This window comes from Bombus pyrosoma, linkage group LG9 (genome assembly GCF_014825855.1).
Source record: "Bombus pyrosoma isolate SC7728 linkage group LG9, ASM1482585v1, whole genome shotgun sequence".
NCBI classification, from domain to species: Eukaryota; Metazoa; Arthropoda; class Insecta; order Hymenoptera; family Apidae; genus Bombus; species Bombus pyrosoma.
Window position 1 is genome coordinate 11,721,352 of NC_057778.1, and position 25,221 is coordinate 11,746,572.

The 25,221-nt window shown below is 34.0% G+C and overlaps 3 protein-coding genes across 8 annotated transcripts; 2 read left to right on the forward strand and 1 right to left on the reverse strand.

Moving 5' to 3' along the window:
- Positions 1 to 6: 6 nt before the first annotated feature.
- On the forward strand, positions 7 to 9,312 carry LOC122570533 (cilia- and flagella-associated protein 251-like). 5 transcript variants are annotated; one of them, XM_043732946.1, is made up of 23 exons: positions 7 to 352; positions 434 to 486; positions 639 to 794; positions 1,011 to 1,157; positions 1,228 to 1,559; positions 2,048 to 2,202; positions 2,399 to 2,514; positions 3,105 to 3,225; positions 3,383 to 3,527; positions 3,810 to 3,973; positions 4,359 to 4,637; positions 4,791 to 4,899; positions 5,020 to 5,231; positions 5,322 to 5,473; positions 5,602 to 5,807; positions 5,887 to 6,016; positions 6,470 to 6,559; positions 6,641 to 6,772; positions 7,198 to 7,289; positions 7,592 to 7,826; positions 7,933 to 8,215; positions 8,316 to 8,449; positions 9,180 to 9,312. In XM_043732946.1, the coding sequence occupies exons 5-23, from the start codon at positions 1,540 to 1,542 to the stop codon at positions 9,255 to 9,257; spliced, it is 2,853 nt and encodes a 950-aa protein (XP_043588881.1). In that variant the 5' UTR covers positions 7 to 352; positions 434 to 486; positions 639 to 794; positions 1,011 to 1,157; positions 1,228 to 1,539; the 3' UTR covers positions 9,258 to 9,312. The 5 variants fall into 5 exon arrangements, with proteins under 5 accessions (XP_043588881.1, XP_043588880.1, XP_043588882.1 ...); XM_043732945.1 differs by having other exon boundaries at positions 7 to 490; XM_043732947.1 differs by having other exon boundaries at positions 7 to 490; positions 5,023 to 5,231.
- On the reverse strand, positions 9,138 to 18,342 carry LOC122570532. 2 transcript variants are annotated; one of them, XM_043732944.1, is made up of 2 exons: positions 17,804 to 18,342; positions 9,138 to 16,788 (listed from the first exon to the last, which is right to left on the reverse strand). In XM_043732944.1, the coding sequence occupies exon 2, from the start codon at positions 16,756 to 16,758 to the stop codon at positions 11,347 to 11,349; it is 5,412 nt and encodes a 1,803-aa protein (XP_043588879.1). In that variant the 5' UTR covers positions 16,759 to 16,788; positions 17,804 to 18,342; the 3' UTR covers positions 9,138 to 11,346. The 2 variants fall into 2 exon arrangements, with proteins under 2 accessions (XP_043588879.1, XP_043588878.1); XM_043732943.1 differs by having other exon boundaries at positions 17,690 to 18,342.
- A 925-nt stretch (positions 18,343 to 19,267) lies between these two features.
- Positions 19,268 to 24,325, forward strand: LOC122570957 (CCR4-NOT transcription complex subunit 3). The gene is made up of 9 exons (XM_043734023.1): positions 19,268 to 19,890; positions 20,754 to 20,986; positions 21,065 to 21,220; positions 21,298 to 21,477; positions 21,567 to 21,854; positions 21,968 to 22,223; positions 22,302 to 22,909; positions 23,262 to 23,471; positions 23,583 to 24,325. The coding sequence occupies exons 1-9, from the start codon at positions 19,866 to 19,868 to the stop codon at positions 23,679 to 23,681; spliced, it is 2,055 nt and encodes a 684-aa protein (XP_043589958.1). The 5' UTR covers positions 19,268 to 19,865; the 3' UTR covers positions 23,682 to 24,325.
- The last annotated feature ends 896 nt before the right edge of the window (positions 24,326 to 25,221 follow it).

Below are 25,221 nucleotides of genomic sequence, written 5' to 3' on the forward strand. Positions count from 1 at the left end.
ATAATAATAATAATTAAGCAGCGAAGATTGAAGTTTTTATAGAAAATTCAAAATGTATAGAGCGTATAAGAGGTGTCCCACCTAACTTGGGTATCTTAAATATCTCGCTTATTTTTTATGATAGGAAAAGATGTCAGAGGAAAACAATATTTGGTTCGAAGGGGCAAAAGTAATGATAGAAAAAAAATTTCTCAATGTTTTCTTTTTCAAGGTTTCAAGGTTATCGAAGGTTTCTTAAAATATATATAATTATAAGTGAAATACATATAACGGAGAACTGTTGCTAGAGTTGTTTATGCTAAGGGCAGACAGTTCAATAGCATAAGTGAATTGAAAGAGGAAGTAATTGAAAGTAAATTCTGGCGGCTGTACAAATTATCGTTTCCATGATTTTAAATAGTGCGCTATTAGCACGATATTTCTGTTTTTACAGATAAAACAAATTAACATCTTCATATCTACGTGACCAAAATTGATGTGGAAAACGTATGTATGTATCCAAATTAAATAATCATAATTTATGACATAAAAATTAAGAAATTTGCAAGGTGTGCCATTCTTTTGTCGCGGTCCCTATAATATTCGCAATATGTATATACGTGTAAAAAACTGTTAGGTAAATCATTTGCTAATTTCAGGTCGTAAATCGAAAACTTTTCAAATCAATTAAAATGGCAGCGAATGTTTCGATACCATCGTGGTCCAAGGAATCAACGGATTCTAAAAGTGGAAGAGAGACCAACATAAGGGCACCTTACAAAAATGAAGAAACTGATTTTAATCTTTGTCCTTTTGTAAGCAATGGATTTACATAATTATATCTAAATTTCTTTTACAAAGATTGAGAAACTGAAATCTTTTAAAAAGCTATTTAATATTATAATACATATTGCAACTAACCTAAAAACAACCCTTAACGATACGTATATATGTATATATATATTGTATATGTAAAGATATATGTACCGTTAAAAATAAAATTTATCTATATATAACCTCTTTAAATACAGGAATTATTATGGTCTTTTGGGACAAATTCGGATACACCTATAATAAATTTAACCACAAAAAATCGTACGATCATCGCTTATGCTTGTTCGCATGTTATAATAATCTACAACTATAAGACTAAATACGCGATAAGTCTTCAAGGTCATGTATGTATTGATCTTTTGCCTATTATATTTGCATTTTCATACATGACTTATTCGTGCATTAATTTTGTAGAAGAATACGGTGAAAACTTTATCGGCATCGAAAGATGGAAAATGGTTGTTGTCCGCAGATTTTGAAAAAGATTGCGTAACTGTCGTTTGGGACACCGAAACTGGGTAATGAAATTTGGAAATGCGACGAAAAAATCTGGCCCAATTTTTTCTTTTCTTTTGCTGCTAATTAGAAACTAATGGAGAGGAGACTAGGGTGGGAGGAGGAGGAGGGCACGTTTCACAACGAGCGAAAAACGTATCTTTTCGCGTCTCTGTTTTTTACTTGCGCGTCGATTATTACGGCGCATTGTGCAACAGGTCGAATTAAGTTATGAGTAAAAACCAGAAAAGGTGAGGGAGCGAAATTCAAACAGGTTCTCTTATCGGGGAGATAAGTGACGTTACAGGAGGTATCACATACAGGGTGTTCCATAATAAATGGGCAATGCAATTTAAGAGGCGGATCTAGTAAAAAAAAAAAAACAATAAAAAAGGTTCGTATCAATGTATGTCCTATTTGTTCTTGTTTAAAAAATATAGCAAATTTTATGTTCCATCGTTTCTGATCATATCTGATTACCTTCATACGAGATGTTCGAAAACGACTTTTGGATTTTTGTTTACGAGGATACTTGAAATCCATCGTACGAAGAAAGAGAATCGAAGTGAAAAAAATATGGACTCTTTTTTATTGCTTTTAGGTGCTTAAATAATTGCCCGCTTATTACGAAACATCATGTACATTATAAATAAAATACACAAATCAAACGTCGAATATGACACCAAATACTTGAAAAAATGTAACATATTTGTAGTTGCTATTGCTATTGTTATTGCAGTGTACCAATTTCGACTTTATTTAATCCACATGGTGATAAAGGAATGACCGCTGCTAAAATTAGCCCAAATGCTAAGTATATAGTAACTGTTGGAAACGAATTTCACCAAAAAGTTCAGTTTTGGCTATGGACGTATGGGAAAGATCAACCTGATGGTTAATCATTACTATTGTTTACCAGTCTTATTTAACGTTTACATAAAGAATATCGTGTTATATGTTATAATAACTTTGATATCATCGCCAAAATTTTTGTTATTCATTTGCGTTTAAAAATTCGTTAGTTTGCTGTTTAAAATAGCACGCGTATTAATACCTCTAATGGAAATTCTCAAAAGCAAATTATTTTCAGCTTTTACGGAGTTAATTGAACTTTCTTCAAATAGAATAAAGGAAATAGCTTTCAACGAAGACTGTTCCGAGGAGTTTGGTTTAACTGCCGATTACTGCGTTGCATTCCTTAAATGGGTCAGTATAATGTGCAGCGTGTATAAAAAATATGTGATCGGATCACAAAAGCGTGATTCTACATCTCTAGATCGGTGGAGATTTATCGAAAAATTGCCGCAGAATTGACCTTGACATTCAGGGTTAAACTTTCTTTCCGCTTGCATCGTATTTTACTCACGACACGAGGGCCAACTCTGCAAAACGAACCGTGGGCCGGAACTCGACTGTTCTCGCGAAAAGCGATGTCAAAGTTGGCTCTGCCATTGCATCATTTACGATATTTTTCCATTTCGCGGTCAGATAGAAAGCAAACAACGAGGTATTAACGAGGGGACAGGAAATTATTTCTTAGATCGCGAGGTAGTCCACCCTCAATAGAACGAAGCACCATGAAATCAAAACGTATTTGCAAATATCTAACACCTACAACGTTACGTTAAATTACAATTTCTTTATTATATATGTACGTATGTTAGCTTACGTACGTGCACGCAAGTTTTACAAGTTCCATAAGAATTTCGACGAATTGATTTTCGCGATTCGTTACAATTCAACAGCGAAATATATAATACATCTAGGTATCGATAATGATAATTTTTACGAATTAGGAACAAGATGAATTGAAATATTACATACCAAAAATTTTGGGTAACGTACGACGATACGGGATCTTGAATTGCTCTTGTTACATTCCGAAAACACAACGAGTATTAACAGCAACGACAAACGGTATTGTTTTTACATCTTCTTTATACTCGTTATTCCATTTTGTTTATGCTCTCGCAATGTTATTACACATACTTATATATAATCTACCTATATGTGAAGATCGCAACTTGCAATTTGATCTTTGTTATAAAGATTGATATTCAATATTTATGTGTAGGGTACGTTCTGATTTGGGGCACTTTTGTTGAAAGACAGAAAAATAAGAGTAAGGATCAGAGTGCAGCTAACAACAAGGAAAAGAGACACATCAAGTCTGTGCAGTTAGAGAAGAACGGTATTATGGTGATATTGTATCACGATGGGTACTTGATATTTTCCAATATTAGAGGTGTACAAAATATCGATATACGTTATACGATATACTATCTCCGGTTAAAGATTTATTCGGTTTGTCATTGTTAATTCGAAAAAAAAAAAAACATTGACAATTGATATCGTAAACAGCCTGTATATGTTATATTACTTATTTTAAGTTACAACTAGTAATCGAGTTATTATAGGCATAATTTTCCAGTCGTAAATAAAGTTTTCTTATTTTTGTAAATACAGTATTATCAAAATTTGTATTACATGTACAATTTTAGAAGGATAGTAACAGGAACTTCAGAAGGACGTATCAACTTTTACGATCTTGATTTAAAAATACTCTACTGGTGCCAACATAAACTTCTGGATTCTATTCGATCGTTAAGTTTTGATCTTTCGTCCACGTTATTAGCTCCTGCGTCTGCGGTCGGTGAATTTAAACGTGAGTTCGATATTTATTGCTATTACAGAATATCTTCTATTTCCAAAATTCCGAAATAGTATAAATCCGAAGGATATGAATTTGAAGTTGAAATTATTCAGTCTTTGAACATACTATATCCTGCTTCGGTCATTACGGCATAATTACATCACCGTTTTCAATAACAACGTCTTACAATTAATCATTCGATTAGGTAGGCAGGTAGTTTCCTCGAACGTAAATTTATGATTTAAAAATCATCTGTCCAGTCATCTATCGACTACCAATATCGGTGATTACGTTCAAATGCAATCAACTAGATCGCGATTATCTTCTCACTCGAAGAATTTAATAACGTAAATAATATAAAAATAAAAGCAAGAAATGATTAGATTTTATCTTGCAGTTGAATCTGACGAAGAAGAAGATTTCGAGAACGAAGAAGTAATGGAAGAATATTCGGAAATTAAATTAGAAGATAATATTGACGAGAGAAAGGTGAAATATATAGAAAAAATAGAATCGATGAAGTATCGTGATCAAGTTCCATCGACGATGTCTGTATATTTGGAAGAAACATTGAAGAATTACGATAAAAGTCAGCAAGCATTTACAAAATTACCTCACGCGCCTACCGATGCTACTATCGAAGGTGCTCCTTTTTATATTGAAAATTTCATTATCGGTAAGCGCTATTACATTTTTGTACACTTGATCTTTGAAAGAGCATATACAGCATACGATTTTTTTCACGGCATTAAATAATCTGGCAAGGTTTTCAGAAAATTAATATTAAATGGAATTCATATCCAAAAGTTTTGTAATATTTTTCGTAAAGGTTGTTTGAGTGGAATAGTTGCGTTGATAGAAATTCCTACGTTAAAGTGCCGATTTATCTTTCAAGATCAGAACTTTGCGATAACCAGTTTAGATGCGCATCCTCGAAGGTATTTACACTAATGGAATTTGATTAACTTCTAATTAGATCTGTCTTTTACGATGTAGTATATATAGTTTAATCTTCATAAAATTATACTTCTTCGTAACACCGTCCTTTCATTCATTAGCAGTTTTATAGTCACCGGTAACCTACAAGGTTTCACCTCTTTATACGATTATGAGAGACGTAAGCGTATCGTATGCAGGAAGACCCCGCCTCTTCCAGATTTTCGTATACTATTGGATAAACAAGCAAAGAAAGAAGCTATAACTTATGTCACATGCCCACAGAGCCACGAGAAACTGATCGCTGTTACAGCATTGAAATATTCACCAACAGGTGAATCTTCTGTCAATTATGATCTTTCATGATATTTTCAAATTACAGACCGGACGATTTTCAATGTAAAACATTTCAATGATTTTGAAGGTAATTTACTAGCATGTGGCCTTGAAAATGGAGCCCTTTGGATGTTGCATCCTCTCACTTTAGAACCTCTTGATAAAAATCCTTACAAACATTCCACGGAATCGATACTTAAATTGGCTTTCACAGAGTGCGGAGAATACATGGCATATGCGGTAAATAAGCAGTATCATCGGACCGTAAACTAATATCGCATCTATTGTTAAACAATTTAATCGAAAATGAAATTTTCTTTATAATTATTACGATACGAGGCAGAAAGCAGCCTTTTACCTTCTTTTAGGATAACACACTAGTGGTAGCGGTATTTAAAAAAATAGATGATTCGCCAAGCGGTTCCCGTTTATGGGATTTTATTGGAAAGTATCATTCTCATACTGCAAAAATAAGAGATATACTTTTCGGGCCAGCTACTATCGAAAGCGTTGTATATCGTTTCTTTTCGGTAGGAGAAGATCGGAACCTAATTGAGTACGATCTTAAAAATAGGTAAATCAGATATTTCAAATAACAGAGAAAAATACATATAACGTAGAATTAAACTCTAGAAATTCTCTGCATTTTGCAGCGGGCCATATCCTTTCCCTGGTTTGCAGATAATGAACACTTACCAAATTGAATGTGAAGCTATTCCTCTTTGCCTCGCCTGGTACCCTAAGTTGGGCGTTGAAGGATTTCTGATGTACTCTAATTCCGAAGTAATAATCTGGTTATCTTTTAATTGATTCTACAATTCGGAACATTAAATTAAAACTGAGATAAGACTTTTTATCGGGTTTCATATCGAATCTATCTGTATATTCTATATATTCATATACATATGTATGTATGTATACATAGTACATACACCTCGTAATTGATATTACGTTACGATCGAGAAAGGGACAATTCTATGATATAAGTAGAGATATTATATTATCGAAAACAAAGTTTAGAGATAATACGATAAAATTTTATCATACACTTCCAATTTATTTCTTCGTACTACGAAATCGCTCTTTTGTTGCTTGTATCGCCAATTACCAAAATACAGAGGATCCTTTGTATACGTACACAAATATGTTACTACATACGTAATTAAGTTAGACAAGAAAATGATGCATTTCATACAGCATTTACATGTAACATTATCTATAACATTTATTATCTAGTACAAATACAGATTGCTAAACGATATAACGAAAACAATTCGAGGAACATTTTTGGGACCGCTTTGTGATACCCCGGTTAAGCATTTCAAAGTAACGAATCGTACAAATTTTGGTTCTTTGCGTTCGTAGGAAATTATTATTTTACACTTAATTAAAAGGATCGTTGTGCAGGTAATATCTGGTAAAGAATATAAAGCTGGCAAATACATGGTATTTGCAACTAATAAGGAAATAGGCCTTCAAATGCTTCCTTTCGATGGGAATCCTTACAAGATTTTAGGAATGATAGGTCATCCACGCAAGGTAAGAAGCGTCGTGTACAGTGTACACGGTGTTTTACTATGTTACACCGTAATGCGAAAAAAATCTATCGATTCTGCATATGAATCCGAATGTCAGTAATTAGAGAGATATTATTAATTTATAATAAAAAGCTAATTTTTTCTCTGATTTTGATATCGCTGTATATAAAGAGTGTCTCGTACTGTGTGGGATCAACATTAGGAACATATTCAGCACCTGAAAACTACAAAGTAAATTCGTATATAAATAATATATTCTGTTTGATTTTGTACACGAGATAGGGTGAGTTTTCTGCTCTTTTTTGATATCCCACATTCACGGAAGATGCGTAAAACGCGAAACAATTCCTTAAACGACCGCATATTACAAGACGCTCTGTATATGTTTGAGGTATTTTGATCTATTTCAAAGCCTCGTTTTAATAGGTCAGTAATATTTGCCTTAGCAACGATGGGAACATTTTATTCACTTTTGGTTATAATGATCCGTGCACGCTGATGTGGAAAATAAAATGCAGGTACCTCTTAGCAATACTTAGAAATTAAATAATTCCACTTTGTGTGGTAATTGAAAGAAGAACATTGTTTTCCTCGATATACTAATAGTCGTTTATCGTTTAAAGAGCAAATATATAATAGCCGAAGCTTTCCTTGTAAAAATATTTCGTATGTTTTCTTTTCCTTTAACACAGTTGCTTTTAATTAATATTTCTACTGCTCTTACCGTTTAATATCGCTACCTACTACTTTCACTACTATACTATTATATATTACGCTATCGTTTTTACAATACTATATCATATATCTTTCTTATAATCAGGTCTGTCGACGTATTAGCGCATTTAGGAGGTAAAGGACTTGCACCGTATTATTGTCTGATAGAGGGTGGCGAAAAAGGTTGGCTTATCAATGAAATGAAAGACCTGTTTTATTATGCTCAAATCTTACATCAAGGCGAGAATGTAATAACTCCCAGATTAATATCCGACAAAGTGAGCACTAAAGAAATACCGAATCTCATGCGCGTCGTTGGATATTATCCCAGCAACGAGGAAGTAACGATTTTACTTTTTATTTATTTGATTGTTTGATTGAAGAGATGGAAAATTCATTTCTCGTTCTAATTATTCTTTTTTGATGTAAAGTCATTTTACATTTTAGATAGAAATCCTTATGGGTGAAATCTCGTACAGGGATTACGCGGAGACCGGTCATCTGGTCGAAGAAATTCAATTCGAAGATTTTGTCAAATTTTATATAAATCATCGGCCAGCTTTCGGAATTTCTCTGCATCAAATACAAGAAGCTTTCCAAGTCTTCGCAAATTCAGATCAAATCCCTGCCTCGCAAGCGGAGAATCCAGCATTAACTCGAGAACAGTTTATGGGAATATTGCTTGGCGAAGGTCCTCCTGAGTTTTCTATGCAAAATGGCATACCTTTTGGTTAGTTGATATGTTTTTTTGGAAAACGTCCAACATGTTATTCATGCTTGTGCTTCAAATGTTAATTTTAATTTCAACTTTAAGCAAGTTCTTTTTCTAGGAGAACCATTAAAAATTCAAGAGGCATTTGCATACATGAAGTTTCTTGTTGGTTTTAACGAGAATTTGGATGAAATATATAATGAACGAAACGGAAAAAAATCCGCATCCATTGATTTTACGTTCTTACCGGAGGTATATCTAACAATTAAAATAAGTTTGATTTTTTCTTATACTAAGAGTTGAAAAATAGATGGATACTTATTTAAATTTACAAAACTAAAGCTATTTTTTCGATAATAATAAAAGTACATGTTACATATATTCCAACGCATAAAGCATTTGTGGTGAAAGAAATTAATCGCATAATACTTTATGTTGGTCGTTATTCGCGTATTACTATTTTGTATCTCTTCTATCATAGAGATGTCTCTTCTTACATTCAGAAAAATCTATTATATTTTTATTATTGTATTTATATTACGATAGTATTTTTCTATATAAAAAATTACCTTCACACTTCATTTTCTTATTAAGAAAAATCGACAAATATACAAAAAGCCAATGGTCCTTACACGTCTGTTTAAGTATTTATATACATATTTTTTAAGAAAGAAAATTTACAAAGTTGAGGATAGCGTGAAAAAGTATCGAATCACGATACGCGAATTATGAATTTCATATTTTTTCAATCGTAAATTTTACGTTTATACTTTTGAATACAAAATTTAATCAACTTTCGATAATTGGATAACCGATAAAAAACTACAAAAACCTTCAATACTTAAGTTTGTTTAAAATTGTTTTTTATAATAATTCTTAAGTTCTTTAAAATAAGTATCCTCATTAAGAACATGGAAATGTTGAAATAAATAAATAATCATTTAGGCTCGCCGAAAGTAATGTATTATTATTTATAATACAGAGAATATCTTACAAAGATTTCATCGCGGACATCATGGGTATTGAATTGCCGGAGGAAACGAGGGCTGACGATGATTAATTAATCTGTGTGCCATTATTTGCATTGCTGGCACATTAACGTTGATTATTATTACCATACTAATATTATTACCATTACAATGTATTGCGACTTCCTATTAAACATGTACGAACATTAACGTATATTATGTCAATTCGTTTCTTTCTTAAAGCGTTAAAAAGGAAATCAAAATCGTTTTACCGATTAACAGACTCAAGTTACGAATTTTGTTTAATAATGAAATTGGTCAGAGAGTACAAAGCAGACAAGGGTAAGTTCAATCACTAAACAGGTATTATCTTCCTTTCCCATCAAGTCTGACCGATGAGGTTTTTTTTTTTTTCTTTCTGTCATACTCTGGTAGATTAAATTACGGCTGATTTCGTATACAAAATAAAATAATTTTAATATAATTAATAATAAATACGAGCTCAATAGTCAAATACCATTTCAAAATTAATAATTCTCTACAAACGGAACATTTTTTCGATCAGAAATATGTAATCGATACGCCAATTCTTCGCTCGTATTTCATCGCTCACTTACATTTCACCGGATTTTGATGAACCAAGGAATATTACACGATGAAAGATGATTGAGAGAAATTCCAAGCGTCCTACTAACTAATTTCAATAAAGTACCTACAGTTGTACAATCATCCGGAAAATGTTTGTCGGCAGAAGAGCTATTATGAAAAACAAGTAAGAACTAGACTAGAAAACGATAAAAGATCCGCTCGTTAACTCGTTCATTATTCTAAAACATGAAGCGTGACGAAACGACAGAAATCTTATCATGGAAACTTCACTTTCCACGATATACTGTTAAAAATGGAGGAAAGATGAGCGAGGGAAAGTAACAGAAGTTTCAACGCGTATAATCGTAAAAATTTGAAAAATTCAAGCGATTAAAAAAAAAAAAAAGAAAGAAAAAGAGGGAAGAAGAACAAAGAAAGGAAAAAGGAACAAAATGGTAGTGGTCCGAGCGAGAACAGTATTTCGAGCCGATTGTCGAAATAGAATGGTGTTTATCGAAAATATTCGATCGTTTCAACGGGGGCACAGACACCGCCAGCAGTGCCGACAATCAGACGCGATTATCGCAATTTTGAATTGATGAAAACACAGCCCTCCCCTCTCGCGCTAGGCTTCAAAAATTTGTCTATGACGTAGCCTAGAATTTCGCTCTAGAACGCTATTACCTGCCTATTCGGCTACACTAAATTTATACATTGCGCACTTTTTGTCATTTAAAAGAAGTACAAACAAATGTACACAAAAAACCTTACTTCCTTGTTATAAACTCTAAGACGTATTTACAGTTATATACAAACATTTTTTGTTCTTTTTTTTTTTTTTCTTTTCATTATCGTATCGGCTTAAGAAAAATATCAACGTGGAACAGTGTATGGATTCGTTTGCTTACCAAGAAGAAAGAAAGAAAACGTTGGGAATAGTAGTGGACATTCGATTCTCTCTCTCACACACTCTCTCTCTCTCTCTCTCTCACTTTCTTTACCGCCCTACCCTCCCTCTCCCTCTCCCTCTCTTTCTTCTATCATTATGTGTAAATTCGTGTTATATTCGTGAATAATAATTCAAGGCTGTTCGGATACATCCTGTTTACGTGACTATTATGTGAGATTTTTAAAAATTATCTTCGACTTCGAAATAAGATAATTTCTATAACCATTTGTTCACATAAAAAGACGTTTAATACAGATCTGGTATTTGTTGAATGTATCATATGTTTTTAAAAATTTATAACGTATTAAGGTTCCATAGAATTCGTCAAACTGATAAATAAAAGACGATGAAGCAAGCGTTTTACATTTCAAACGATATTCGAAGCACCTCGAACGTATTCTCGTTAAAATACTTAAAAAAACTTTTAAAAAACAGAAAAGAGATAGACACATAGGTATAGACGGATAGATAGATAAACGGAGGAGGAGCGAGAGAAAAGAAAACGAAAGAGAGGAGGGGAGAGGGAGAGAGAGAGAGAGAGGAAGAGGGAGAGAGAGAGAGAGAGAGAGAGAAACTCAAACACCCATTATCAAATATGCCTAGATAGAAATTTCCACACGCATTCAAGATACCATCCGCTGCTATCAGTCGAAGTAGTCCTCGCTGTTTTGCACAATACCGTGCTTTTTACGACAGTCTGGACAATACCACTTGCCTTTCGGCGGTACCATAATGCCAACACACTCGAAGTGAAACCATTCGATGCGACAATCCTCGGCATCGCAAGCTATCATTTCCGACACTTCATCGTATGGACACTGACAATAGCAATATAAATTAACTGGTCGTTCCGGGACTGGAGGGTTACTCTCCGACAGATCCATCTGCACCTGTTGGCTGGCTTCTACCTCGGTATCGCTGGAATCACTGCTACTATCCGCAGGGCCCTCCGATTCGGTCGCAGAGGCTGTAGCGATTCCTAGACTCTCCGATTGTCTCTCGATCGGTCTATACGCCATATTCTTACCGCCAATAGACAATCTCGGTGGCAATGGCTTTACGCTTGGCACTGTAGTGAAAGAAGGCGTCGTCTCTACCTTCTTCCACTTCACCGTCGGCTGTTTCTCCACCTCGTCGTCACTGGAATCACCATAAAATCGTTTCGGTACCCGTTTTCGTTTCGATGACCGTTTGTTCTCTGCCTCGGAACCACTGCCACCGATATTTTGACCTGTTATAACCATCGCTTGGGATTCGACACTCGCGTTCATCGAATGCACATCATTCGTAGACACGTTCGACATCAACGCCATGTTCGATTGCATCAACACTGGCGACGAAGCGGAATAACCCGGGTTCTTTTGGTAAAACGCTTTAGGAATGTTTAGTTTAATGGACTCGACGGTTGGCGCCACGTTACGCTGTTTCGTCTTCTCTCCTTTCTTTCGTTTCTTCGTTTTCACTTTCTTCTTCTGCGGCTGCTGCTGTTGCTGCGGTTGATCTTCCTCCGTGGTGGGAGGAATATCTGGAGAAGGGACCGTCGTGTCCCTATCTGTTATTCCGTTATTCAATGGCATCGCTGACTCCGTGGACGCAGGGGCAACCGCGGCTAAAAGCATCAATTGATTTCGTTTCTCCGCGAGCAATTTGTTCGCAAGCTGTTGAGGATGCTCGTCGTAAAAGTCTTCGTCCGTTTCTGTTTCCTCGGTTTCTAGATCGGACTCTCTCAGTAACAGCTGTGGTGGACAAACTGGTTCTATCGGAACCGATGCAGATCCATTCTTCGTTTCCATAGAAATCTCTTTGTTCTCCAATTCGGTATATCTAGTCTCCGGCTCCTGTGTACTTTCTTTCTCTTTCTTTCGTTTAGATTGTTTCTTTGGAGAACCTTCCGAAGTGGAGCTATCCGAATCTGAACTACTACTAGAACTAGAAGAACTACCGGATGACGAACTGCTACAGCTACAATTTGTCCCACAGGAACAAGTACTTGAATCACTGTCGCTAGACGAATCACTCGATGATGTACTTGCACCACTTTGCTTCTTTTTCTTCGGACTTTTCGCTTTTTTCTTATTCGGGTCATCCTCGTTGGTGTTTTGAACTTCGTTACCCTCCACGGAACTCTTCTCCACCTTGTTTAAGTAATCTTGGTCCCCGCTTGTGTTTATCTCCTCTTTCTCGTTCACCTTGGACGTTGCATCTTTGTCCTTTTCTTTGTCTGACCATACAACGCAATAATCATGATCAGCCAATACTATACTTCTTAAGAATGCTACGTCGGTTTCTGGCTCTGGTTCTTTGATCGCAAAATTATTAGCCGTCTCTTTCATTTCTAAACTAGCTGTATAGCTCTTAAAATTATCCCAGATACCATCCATAATTTGTGCTCCTTGTTCTTTCTCTTCCTCGTTCTGTTCAACCTCTACTATACTGTCTGCAACAGCCTCGGAGGAAGTGAAATTTGGTTGATCCGCGGAAGATGGTGCATTTTCTTCGTTTGATTTAACTTTTTCGTTGTTCTCCGGTTCCTTGATCTCTGGTTTCTCATCCTCAGAATCTGTATCACTTTCCGAAGACAAATTCAAAGGTGGTAAGTCGTAAACGTCAACGACCTTTTTTACAGGTTCTTTGATATCTTTCACCAACTCGGTTGCAGATACATTACCATCGCTTATGCCTACTTTTTCTTTCTCTGATTTTTCCTCGTTGATCGATGCTTGTTGACTCACCGTGTCCATCAAATTTGTGCTAACTGGTGGTGGTTCTTTATGGGCGTTTTCATGCTTGTCTAACAGTTTTCGAGAAATGAAACGCTCGGAGCACTCGCTACAAGCATACGGATGATCTCCGGAATGTAACCTTTTATGTACTTTTAAAGCGACGGCTCGTGAAAAACTAGAACCACATTCTTCGCAAACGAAAGCCGTGGGTGGTATACAAAAGTGATAAATATGCGGCCACTTTTTCTGTAAACACTTTTTACACAGTACGCTTTCTGTTCCATGCTTCCAAAATAAATGTTTGGTAATGTCTGGTTTGTTTCTGTATGCAATACCACATCTATAACATAGATGATGAAGCTTATGTTTCCAAACGTGATTCGAAAGACGCTGTTGATTTCCGGTAGATTCCAAACAAACGTCGCATGCATGATGCCTTTTGCGCAAATGTACCATTAATCTAAATGCAGATGGAAGATTTGCCATGGGGCACAGACAACATCTGTATCTGACGTTGATATTTGGAGAGTAAGTTCCAGGACATAAGTGACAAAGTAGTTCGCTATAACTATAAAAAGTGGATTTACACATTATACAGATCAAGATTGTCTTTTGATGCATCTTTCGGTTATGCAGATAAAGTTCCTTGTGTATGGCAGAGTGAAATCTACAATGAAAGCATTCGTACGTCCTCACGTTTGGAATATTGTATGTACCATTTGTGCTACTGTAAGAATCTAAATTAAAGAAGTAAGAATCTAATTCATCGAGAGACTTTTTCACTCTAGTAATAAATTGTTCTGCTTGAATAATTATGGCAGGATGTTGAGGTTGAAATTTATGTTCCGCAAGCATGTGCAGTCCTAGTTGTTTACCATTCACTGCTATATGACGTGCATGATTACAGTAAACGCAGAAAGGACTTGCTGCTTCTATACAACGTTTCAATAAATCTTCTATCTCTATACTGTCTAAAATACCATCAACGTTAAGATCGATGCAAGGAACATCTTCTCCAGCCAATATTATTCCATCGCTTGGCTGCATTTGAGACTGTGCTATATTCTCCATCCGACTTTGACTATCGTCTTTCATTTCTTCATCCCATTTTTCATTTGTATCTATATCATTTGTTGCTTTTTCATCGGTAATTTCAGTCTCATTTTCATCGTTTTCGATACTCATGTCCATTTCAACTTTAATTCCCGTTACCGCTTTATGTTCGCCAGATTCTTCCATATTCTCTGTCTCCTCGGGGATACTATCTACTACCGCTAATTTCGAACTATCGGAATCGCTGTCTTCGTCATTCACTTGATAACTAACACTGTTGTCTTTGTCCTCTTCAAACATGTTGCATTCTTTCTCCTCTGTCAGTGAACTTTCTGCATTGTTGTTTTCTTCTTCCATCTTAACAATATTATTTTCTATATTTTCGCTATTGGTCGCAACAGAAAACTGAGAATTTCTATTGGTACATATCTTTATAACTAAACTTCTATCAGGAGCTTCACTGGTATTAAACGATATCGAAGATTGAGATTCATTAGGTACGTCAAAATTTTCTTTGTTATCATTGTCATAAGCTTTTTCTTTGGGTTGAAGGTCGGATACATGCGATTCGTGTTGCGGGCTAAATAATGATCGACTAACTGGACTATGTGCAGAACTTTCAGACATTTGAGACTGAGAGTCTGTTTCCAATACAATTTCATCTGTTTTCTTTTTGGCTACATTTTCTTCTGTTTCTTGATTTACAGAATTAACATCGTCTATCTTAATATTAGTTTCTTCGGTCGAATTTACAGTTTTCGTATCGAGTTTAGTAGAATTCGTTTCTGATTTATCAGATGTATTCAACGTATCGACTACATCTACATTTTCTTTCTTAATTTTGTCATCAATATCTTCTACGTTATTTGTACATCGCGATACCTCCATAATAGTTTCCGTTACACTATCATATGGCATATTATGGCTGGGTGAATCGGTTGAATTTAATTCCGAATTATTTGGACAAACCTCTTTTTCATTTGTTTCTTCTTTTTCTTCACAGTTATCTTCAATACACTTTGAAACTTCCATTATTGTCTCTGAAACAGTATCTTTAACCACATTGTGCATTACTACGTTCTGAGAATTTTCATCTCTGCTTAATGTTTCATCAAATACTTGGCTTTCGTTTGACTGAGATACAGCAACTTTATTATTAATCTTTTTTGCGTGAATATTTACTTTTTGTTGATTGGGTGTACCGTCTTCCATATGTTTAGACCTATTATTTTTCATCGATTTCCTTGGAACAGTCTTATTTTCACTATTTACATCTTTATCAAGTATATTAGTCGATATTATTCCTGCTTGCGTAGTAGGTGGTAAAGCAGAATTTACTTCTTTAGTGGTTTCAATGGCTAAACTGCATGTACTTGCGTGTGAACCTGTTTGTCTACATAATGTGCATATGGAAGCAGTAACATCTTGCTTAGACGTTGGTGAACAGAAATGATTATAAAAATTATCCGTTTCTGAAAAAACTTTCTCACATGTACAACAAACTAGATAACACGATCCTTTGAAAGCACCATAAAAATCTTCAACAGATGTAAACGCCATTTCTGGAACACTATGTTTCTTTGTCAAATGATGTGACAATCTCTCAGCTTGACCAAACATTCCAAGACAAAACAAACATATATGACGTTTATGTATATCCCTCATATGTAAAAATAAGTTCCAATTTTCAAAATACGTGCCACATGCTGCACAGAGATAAACTTTTCTTGTAATTTTAAAATTAGGAGAATGTGGCACTGTAGATGATTCTGATGTGCTGGGCATTGGTGTCATTGTGGAATTGCAAGTACATGAAATTTGTTTCAATGTAGAGCACAAACTTGATGACGATTGACACTTTGAACACTTATTCTTTGACGAAGGCTGGAGACCCAAATATTGTGCATATTCTGTTATTTTGCCCCGTTTAATTTCTGCCCTTTTCTCCTTGCTACTTTTGGATGCATTAGAATGTGGTGATTGCTGTTCCTGTGTTACATTTTTCAATGTATTCGTTTGTGTTTCTTGAGCTTGTGCCAAAATACGTTTCTTGAAACCTTTAAACACAATTTTCGGTCCAGTACTGTTATTTTTGCTTGGAGAATCTTTGGTTGCAATAGAATTATACTGCAATAATTGTTTTTCTTCTTCTATCACATCAGTGTATATACTGTCAATTGATGACTTTAGCGAATTTCCAATAGAAGTATCTTTAAGTTGTTGTTTTCCCAAAATGCTCCACATATCCATAACTTTACTTTCACCATCTTCATCTTCCATAATAGCACTGCTTAGCTACAGTGATATTACCTACAACATATAAAATATGTTTCAATATAAAAATATTCTAATAGGAAAGAAATATTTGTTTTGTACAATAATTAATTATGCATTAGATTAACAAAACCACTACAAAATATAGTGAATTAATACAAAAGATTACACGATTGTGGAATGATTATTTCATAAATTATTATAGTCTTTATATTATATAGGAGAATGTGGTGTGTATGTGTCATAAATATTATTCAAACAATTATAACATTGACGAATCATTGTATTAAATGTTTAAATCATATATGTTAATTAAACAAAAATTAAGAACACCAAAATTATATATCATTCCTATTCTAATCAATGTTATAATTGATATATTTACAAAGCCACCTGTTACATTCAACTTATTAAAAGATCTTTCTTTACTATTTTATGGATATAATTATAACAAGAATAGTTATATAACCAAATATTTAAAATTACTTTTTATGCAGAATTTAATGTGTTACATAGCAGTTTAAGGAAACAAAAACATTTTAATTAGCTTTGAAAGACGATCCACAAATCAAGTGAAAAACATTGAACATCAACATTGAACATGTTGATAATAAATCACAGAAAATTAAACTTTAGGTTTAAATTACACTGAGTAAAGTAACAAGCAATTAACTATGATACCTCTGACAAGGGTATTACAAAACTGAGTACATGGTATGACATGCAAGAAGCCTTTCGTAGTGAACATCATTCCACAATGATTCAGTCCCAAAGTTCCCACAAAAACAGAGTACTACAATGAAATTAATGTTAAAATGTGACGAATGGAAGAACACACGAAATTAGGATGCCGTGATAACAAGATTCAACAAAAAAGTATTGCTAGTAAACTTTTGTTGCATACAAAAATGATCCCAGTGCTATGAGAGATGCGTACCTTTCGGTAAATTTCGGCTTGAACGAATCGCTTCGAATTACGAAAGTATGTATACGGTTTGTAAAATCTGAACGATAGAATCGGACGCTCTTGATGTGATACGAAATGGAGCACCTTAAGTGGATCGTCGTGATCCGCGCCGAAAAGGTTAGTAAAATGGCGTCATATCAATGAGCACAGCTCCGTCCGTGCTTCCAACACGTCTCCAGTGATGCCACCTTTTGTCATGTTCCACTGTAGTTTGTGATAGAAGAGGTTAGGCCAAAACCATTGAGAGAAAGATAGTCTGCAGTAATTCGGTTGTGGAATAATCAGTATAAGAGTTCGAATCTTTCTTCAAGAACGTAATCCGACTTGAGCGCGAGTGCGTTGTTGCTTGGCCCACGGCTGTTGTGCAAAAACTCGAAACGCGAAACGACGGCATCTCTCGTTGACGTATTCATATACGCCCAACGTAGTGCCTCTAATACCCCCACCTCTCGCTCTTAACCTGTGCCAGCTACCTGAACCGTCCAAATTCGTTTAAAACACTCTATTTATCTTCTTAAAAACTAAGGTTCAAATGTTTCTAATATTTCAATCTTCTTTACCAAATATCTTCGTTAAAGCTAGTTTAACATGAACTTCTTGTTAGCATTTTTATTAATGATTTTCTTTAAAATATTGTGTGTGTGTATATATATATATATACTATATATGAATACACATATCTATATATATATATATATACACAGTGTATTTTGTATAATATATATTTGTGTCAACACATTTTATGTAGAATTTGTTGGTAAAATTTATGTCTAAGATTTCATGAAAAACTGCTACATTTTTTTAATTAAGTCAGTAGTATGTAAGTATATATAAGTATGTTAAATGTACATCATACAACAAAAATTTATTGATATGTTCATACAATATGATTAAGAATTTATTGAATCTTTTAAATAAAATATAAAACATAATAAATTTATAAGCAGTATTTTATATTTTATAACTATGTTCCTTTCCTATGTTAACTAAAAAATATTTTTAATGTTTTTACAATTTATCGTATAAATTTTCATATAAATTCTTATTCAGTAGATTTAATTGTATTTTGACATATTTTTTATACATTAAAAGCAATGATATTAAGTTAATATTATGATAATATTATTTTATAATCTCTTATATTATGTGAAAATAACCATACATGCGTTCATTTCTAATTAATACGATTAAAAATATATCATAATTATACATGTTATAATTATTTGATATGTTATCTGATCTTATATATTATATTATTTGAAAATAAAAGGTTTAATATCCATATACATATATCACATATCATTATTAGTAAAATTTATTTAAGAAAATATTATTTCAAATACATCTTATTTAAAATGAACATCATTGTAATCTATGAATATTATTAACTTTATTTTAATACTTTACGAAGCATGATATTGAAAAGTTGTTAATTGTATATAAAGAGAGTATATACATAAATGTTGTACAAAATTCTTAATCGAATAGAATAAATTTTATTCTTTTATTGTTACTTTCGAGTAATTTATCAATATATTGTTGAATATCTACGACCTTTTCTAATATTAGCAGTTGAGGCATCTATACCTATAAATCGAATGACATGTAAGTAAAACAACATTTCGAGTTTCGAGATTCGAGTTTATTGTTTTCTTTTGGTAAATATAAAAGTGCAAAGTAACCGGATTCCAAATCATTATAATTATTGTGAACGCATCGAAAGGTTTAACCAAATTTCAATTGGTTTATGAACGCGAACAAGTTAAGTATGTGCTTTAGGTAGAATGTGTGAATGCGCCGATGCATAATATACCATCTCATTTATTCAGTATTTCATATATATCATTTGTTGATGCTATCACTTTTTGTGTATTTTTATGTGCTGTCGATTTTCGACGAAACGTAGCGCATATCCTACACTATCAAGATTAAAAAGATTGACGGAAAAACGGAACTAGTACCAACGCACCTCGTTCACGGACGGTCGGACGTTGTCATTTGAAAACGGAAGCCATCTTGTGGCCGAGCCTCTCATATCATACAGGGAATAATAGTTCAGCGACTATTTGTTCCGTAAAATTGTTCCGTATATTTTCCATTACGTCCAGACTATGCATGAATTATTGTATCACATGTTTACATAGCCATGGCTGCGACGAGAAAGTTGCAAGGTGAGAAGAAAATGTTTCCAGCATGTTTACATTCAGAAATTTTGTTATGGGTCTGTACTACTACAACTTTGATTCCACTCTTGCCTCGCGCTCTGCAATTCTCTGCCACATTAAACGTTTGTATTTTGCGATCAGTAGTAGCCTATTTTTAACTCGCGTTATCTACTCTTGCAAGCAGCCTTCTGTGTCTGACAGTTGGTACAGGTTGTCAGGGTATGATGGACTGGTGTGTTCTGCTTGAACTTTTCATACGTTTCTTTAATGCAAGTTATTTTTTCTTGCATGCACTGTATTTATGACAGTCTCATACTGCTTCTTTATGTCAGAATAACCTTTAAAATAGATCTATATATTATTTCCACAACACATACATATAATGATACAAGATATAACATATGTAATACTTTTGTCGATATAAGCTTTTCAGTATATATATTGCCTGGTAAACTATACTTTCAATTCATAACTTACTTTGAATTCTTTTACCAATAATTTAGGAGAATTGTTTGTCAGAAATAAATTATTTTTGTTATTTTGGGTCATGTTTTATCATACTTATTAATGTTATAACTTGATTGGTCGTAGTCAAATATATCATTTAGATTTCATATACGTATGTAACAAATTATCAAAGTAGTTATTACATGATGCATTTTATTACATGCAACACACCAACAACAATTACTAATTTGTATGGGATTTAATAATAATTATGCTACTTTATATGTAAACAAATTTGTATGCAATAATAAGTGAATTTCAAAAATTTAATCTATGTTTCTATATCTCGAATAAATGATATATGCAATGTGTGACGTATATTTATTTATTATCTCAACTAAAATATATTCTTTAAATTCTAGGTGAAATAGATCGGTGCCTTAAAAAAGTAACGGAGGGTGTAGAGACATTTGAAGATATTTGGCAAAAGGTTCATAATGCTACAAACAGCAATCAGAAGGAGAAATATGAAGCAGATCTCAAGAAAGAAATCAAAAAACTTCAAAGGCTACGTGATCAGATTAAAACCTGGCTTGCATCAGGTGAAATTAAGGATAAAAGTACGCTTCTTGAATATAGAAAGTTAATTGAAACTGTAAGTATATTTTGATATAGAATTGAAATCGCAAGAATTGTTACACGTTAATCTTTAAATGTTATACATTTTCGTTAGCAAATGGAAAGGTTTAAAGTTGTGGAGAGAGAGACAAAAACAAAAGCTTATTCGAAAGAAGGATTAGGAGCTGCTCAAAAACTTGATCCAGCTCAAAAAGAACGAGAAGAAGTTAGCAATTGGCTTGCAAACTCTATAGATGCTTTAAATCTTCAGGTATGAAATACGATGATGTTTAAACAGGCTGGAAAATATTTTGTTAAAACTAAAACGCGTTGATGATTTCAATGCAGCTGGATACATTTGAATCCGAGATAGAATCATTACTCGCAGGAAAGAAAAAAAGGTTAGATAAAGATAAGCAGGATAGGATGGATGAATTAAAAGCAAAACTTGATAAACATCGTTACCATATCCGTAAATTGGAAACATTGTTACGCATGTTGGACAATATGTCTGTTGAAGTTAACACTGTAAGTTTATTAATACAAAGATATAGTTATTTGACCATATTAATACCTTGAAAGCTTATAATTATTTAATCTTTTAATTGGTTTCACAGATTAAGAGGATAAAAGATGATGTAGAGTATTATATCGAATCCTCGCAGGAACCTGATTTTGAGGAAAATGAATATATCTATGATGATATTATTGGTCTCGATGAAGTTGAGCTGTCTGGAGTTGGTATTCCCTCATCAGCAACTACAGATAGTAATAATAGCAACGAAACTGGAGGTACACCAACCTCAACTAACTCTGGTACTTCACCCATACCGTCGCCTCCATTGAGTTCTACCATGCATAACCACTCAAGTGATAGTTCTACAGATAATGACAAAAAAACGAAGGTATGTAATCTTATGTAAGATCACGATGACAACACCGATGTTTCATTATATATATACGAGTATCGATAATTATGATATAGCGAACGAATTTTTATTGTATACTTTAATTTCAGCCTGTGAAACCAACAGCAGTCAGGCCATTATTAAATTCACAGGCGAGCATTCCAACCACGGGAAGCACTGCCACCATAAAATCGAATTTATTATCAAGCAGCACTCCAAGCAAGACCATTCCCATGACACCTAGCCATAGCTCGCCTAGTTCTACAAGTAATCACATTGCTACAACTAATGCTGGTAATTTTGCTACGGTAGCTGCATCACATACTAATTCACAAGCCATCCATTCTACCTCTAGTAAAACATCTTGTAAGTATATTGTAAAAATGATTGACTATCATAAGGACGATTAACGATAATATTATGACTCGCTTTTAAAATTTTCAGCTCATAGCAGTGAAAATGGTTTATTGTCATCATCGTCTGCGTCTAGTGTTACCTCGAATGTGCCACAAACAACCTCGCAGCAGCACAGTAATCCAGTGCCCATACAGACGACACACGTGTTGCATAATCAACAAAATCAGAATCACAGCAGCGAAACTGAAATGACAACGCCGATCCCACCATCTTCTTCGCCACAGTCATCAGTCAGCAGTAGATCTTCACCTTTGCCCGCAAATTCCTGCTCGCCAGCGCCATCCACTGCCAATGGTCTCATCCCTAAGCTTCCTGATGGCATGTCCTCTTTGAAATCTATAGCCCAACAAGTAATTGTCCGAGCAGGTTTGGACATACCGCCGTCCGAGTCGAACAGAAACATCTTTGACACTGCTAAGGCGAACAATAATAACAGCAAAGTCACCATGGAAGCACACATTCCTCCTATTCTTAGCGTTGCGCCTCTCGGGCCAGTACCTCTTCAGAAAGAACACCAGTTGCAGTTCCAGTTGATGGAGGCCGCCCACTACCATATGCCTGATCCATCTGATTCTGAACGTTTACGATCATATTTACCAAGAAATTCGTGTGTTACACCTTCATATTATCAACAGGTACCATTATACTATCTATCGTATCGTTATATAAATTCAGCTGAAGTTTGCGTGCGAGTGTCTGGGATTTGGTACCGTTCACTTCTTTCCTCACGCGACATTATACGATTTAATTTGTAGATATGATACTTTTTGATCAACAACGAAATGTAATATCGATTGTTCGAGAGAAAATCGACCTACTAATGCGTTTTTGAGCGCTATTGCGTACCACTTAGTAGAGAGATGAGACAAGTTCATATGTCAACTCTGGCTATCCTGATTTTAATATTATTTATTTTTTGAAGATATATAGTAAATTAATTTTTAATTTCTTTCCACTTTTGTTCATATGTACTTTATTGTATGTTAGAGTCAACTTCCCCATTCTGATACTGTGGAGTTCTTCCAACGTCTTTCCACGGAAACATTGTTCTTCATATTTTACTACATGGAAGGTTCTAAAGGCCAGTACCTGGCTGCAAAAGCTCTAAAGAAACAAAGTTGGAGGTTTCATACAAAGTATATGATGTGGTTTCAGAGGCACGAAGAACCCAAAGTGATCAACGAGGAGTATGAACAGGTTAATAACATAAAATATTAACTCGTGATAATTAAAAATTGATGATAAGATTTGAATATACGTTATTGCGTACTATGCAGATTGGTACTATGTAAAATATAATTGTTTCAGGGAACCTACATTTATTTCGATTATGAAAAGTGGGGACAAAGAAAAAAGGAAGGTTTTACATTTGAGTACAAGTACTTAGAGGACAGAGATCTGAATTAACAGTCCTGTTGCTTCTGGAATCTCCGAATACACTATTTCTGTACCGGTATCATCAACAATCGAAAAAACAGATTTTATTTTTTACAATTCTATATTTTCACAAAATATAATTTTATTTATTGGTAAAGAGTATCTCAGAAAAAAGTAAATGAAACAAAAACGAAAGAAAAGCTCGTGCATAACAGGCAATGAAGATACTTCATTATATTTTGACATTGTGATATTCCTTTTTGAAAAACAGAAAAGCAAAATATGAATCATGCAATTGAAAACAAAAATGCATCTAATAAAACAAAGGAGTAAGTTAATCGGGGACAATGTAACTATAAGATATAATGAATGAAAAGCACCAGAAACACACTTTTAATATTTTAGTGTGTGGTGTGTGATACAAGAGGAAGAAGTTATACTCGCTGGCGACTGACTCGTAATACCAGTACAAACATGCGTGCGGCCCATCTGCCGTTTAGCGGTAAGGTGGAGGGCGCTCATGCTATGGTATGTCTTAATGTTAGATTATAAGTAGCCTTTTTGTATAAAGTATATTGAGATATAAAACCCTTAAAGTGAATTACTGTACAGAATGTGTAGAAATAGTGAATAATAATATTATGGAATATATTTTATTTCTCATTTAAATGAAACTTAAGTTGTTTCAATTTTTGGCATCTGACACATCTCTGACACCTTGCATTCAGAACATTCCATCCATTAGATTTCTGCCCTCGACCAGGTTACTTACAGATATATTCTAACAATTTAAATACGAATCTTGAAACTCGTCGTCGAAGTCAAAATGGTTTTATTATGTATTTGAAGTAGCTTAATTTACTAGTTATTTCTCTAATGCATACCCTGTCGATTCAGGAGATTTTGATTTTATTAGTATTCTAGCAACTTTTACATATTACATACTGTGTTTATCAAATGACGATTCGTGATAATTATTGTGCATATGTATTTATAAATTAATAAAATAGGGGGAGAGAGAGAGAGAGAGAGAGAGAGAATAAGAGCGAATGAGAAATAAAGCCATACTGTACGAATTTATTTATTATAAATTGTCGATACTGGTTACGGTGAAGCATCTTTGATAAAAAGTAAAAGAAAAAGATTCTCACTAATTTGAAACACATGTACATATATGTATATTTCCTTGTACCTTTAATCTTTAACGTTTAATTGTTAAATGATGCAAGACAGTATCGACATTTGAAATAAATAATTTCAGACAAAGACAAAGCTTTTGTTTCAATCTTTGAAGCAATTGCCTGCATACGTGTTATTCATCATTACAAAAGCCTTCGACAACGAGATTAGACATATTGCATTCGTTAGTAATAAAAAACAAAAGTTGAGATTTCTCACCTGATCGATCTAGCTTTAGGATGATGATTAAACTTATTGAACAAAGGATAGATATATTCTAAGCAGATACTCTTGTTATGAATGGAAATTGTGACGACCACTATATTTGCATGATAGTATCTGCCTATGGTGTTCTATTTGTTTTTTTTTTTTTTTTTAACTTACATTAAAG

Excerpts from the sequence above, each read along its gene's own strand:
- LOC122570533 (XM_043732945.1), top strand. The coding sequence starts at position 1,540 with ATGAGTAAAAACCAGAAAAG. Across the intron at positions 7,290-7,591 it reads ATGTGGAAAATAAAATGCAG|GTCTGTCGACGTATTAGCGC; the intron begins GTACCTCTTAGC and ends TCTTATAATCAG. Across the intron at positions 8,450-9,179 it reads ATTTTACGTTCTTACCGGAG|AGAATATCTTACAAAGATTT; the intron begins GTATATCTAACA and ends TTTATAATACAG.
- LOC122570532 (XM_043732944.1), bottom strand. The coding sequence starts at position 16,758 with ATGGAAGATGAAGATGGTGAAAGTAAAGTTATGGATATGTGGAGCATT.
- LOC122570957 (XM_043734023.1), top strand. The coding sequence starts at position 19,866 with ATGGCTGCGACGAGAAAGTTGCAAG. Across the intron at positions 22,224-22,301 it reads TACCTCTAGTAAAACATCTT|CTCATAGCAGTGAAAATGGT; the intron begins GTAAGTATATTG and ends TAAAATTTTCAG. Across the intron at positions 23,472-23,582 it reads TCAACGAGGAGTATGAACAG|GGAACCTACATTTATTTCGA; the intron begins GTTAATAACATA and ends TAATTGTTTCAG.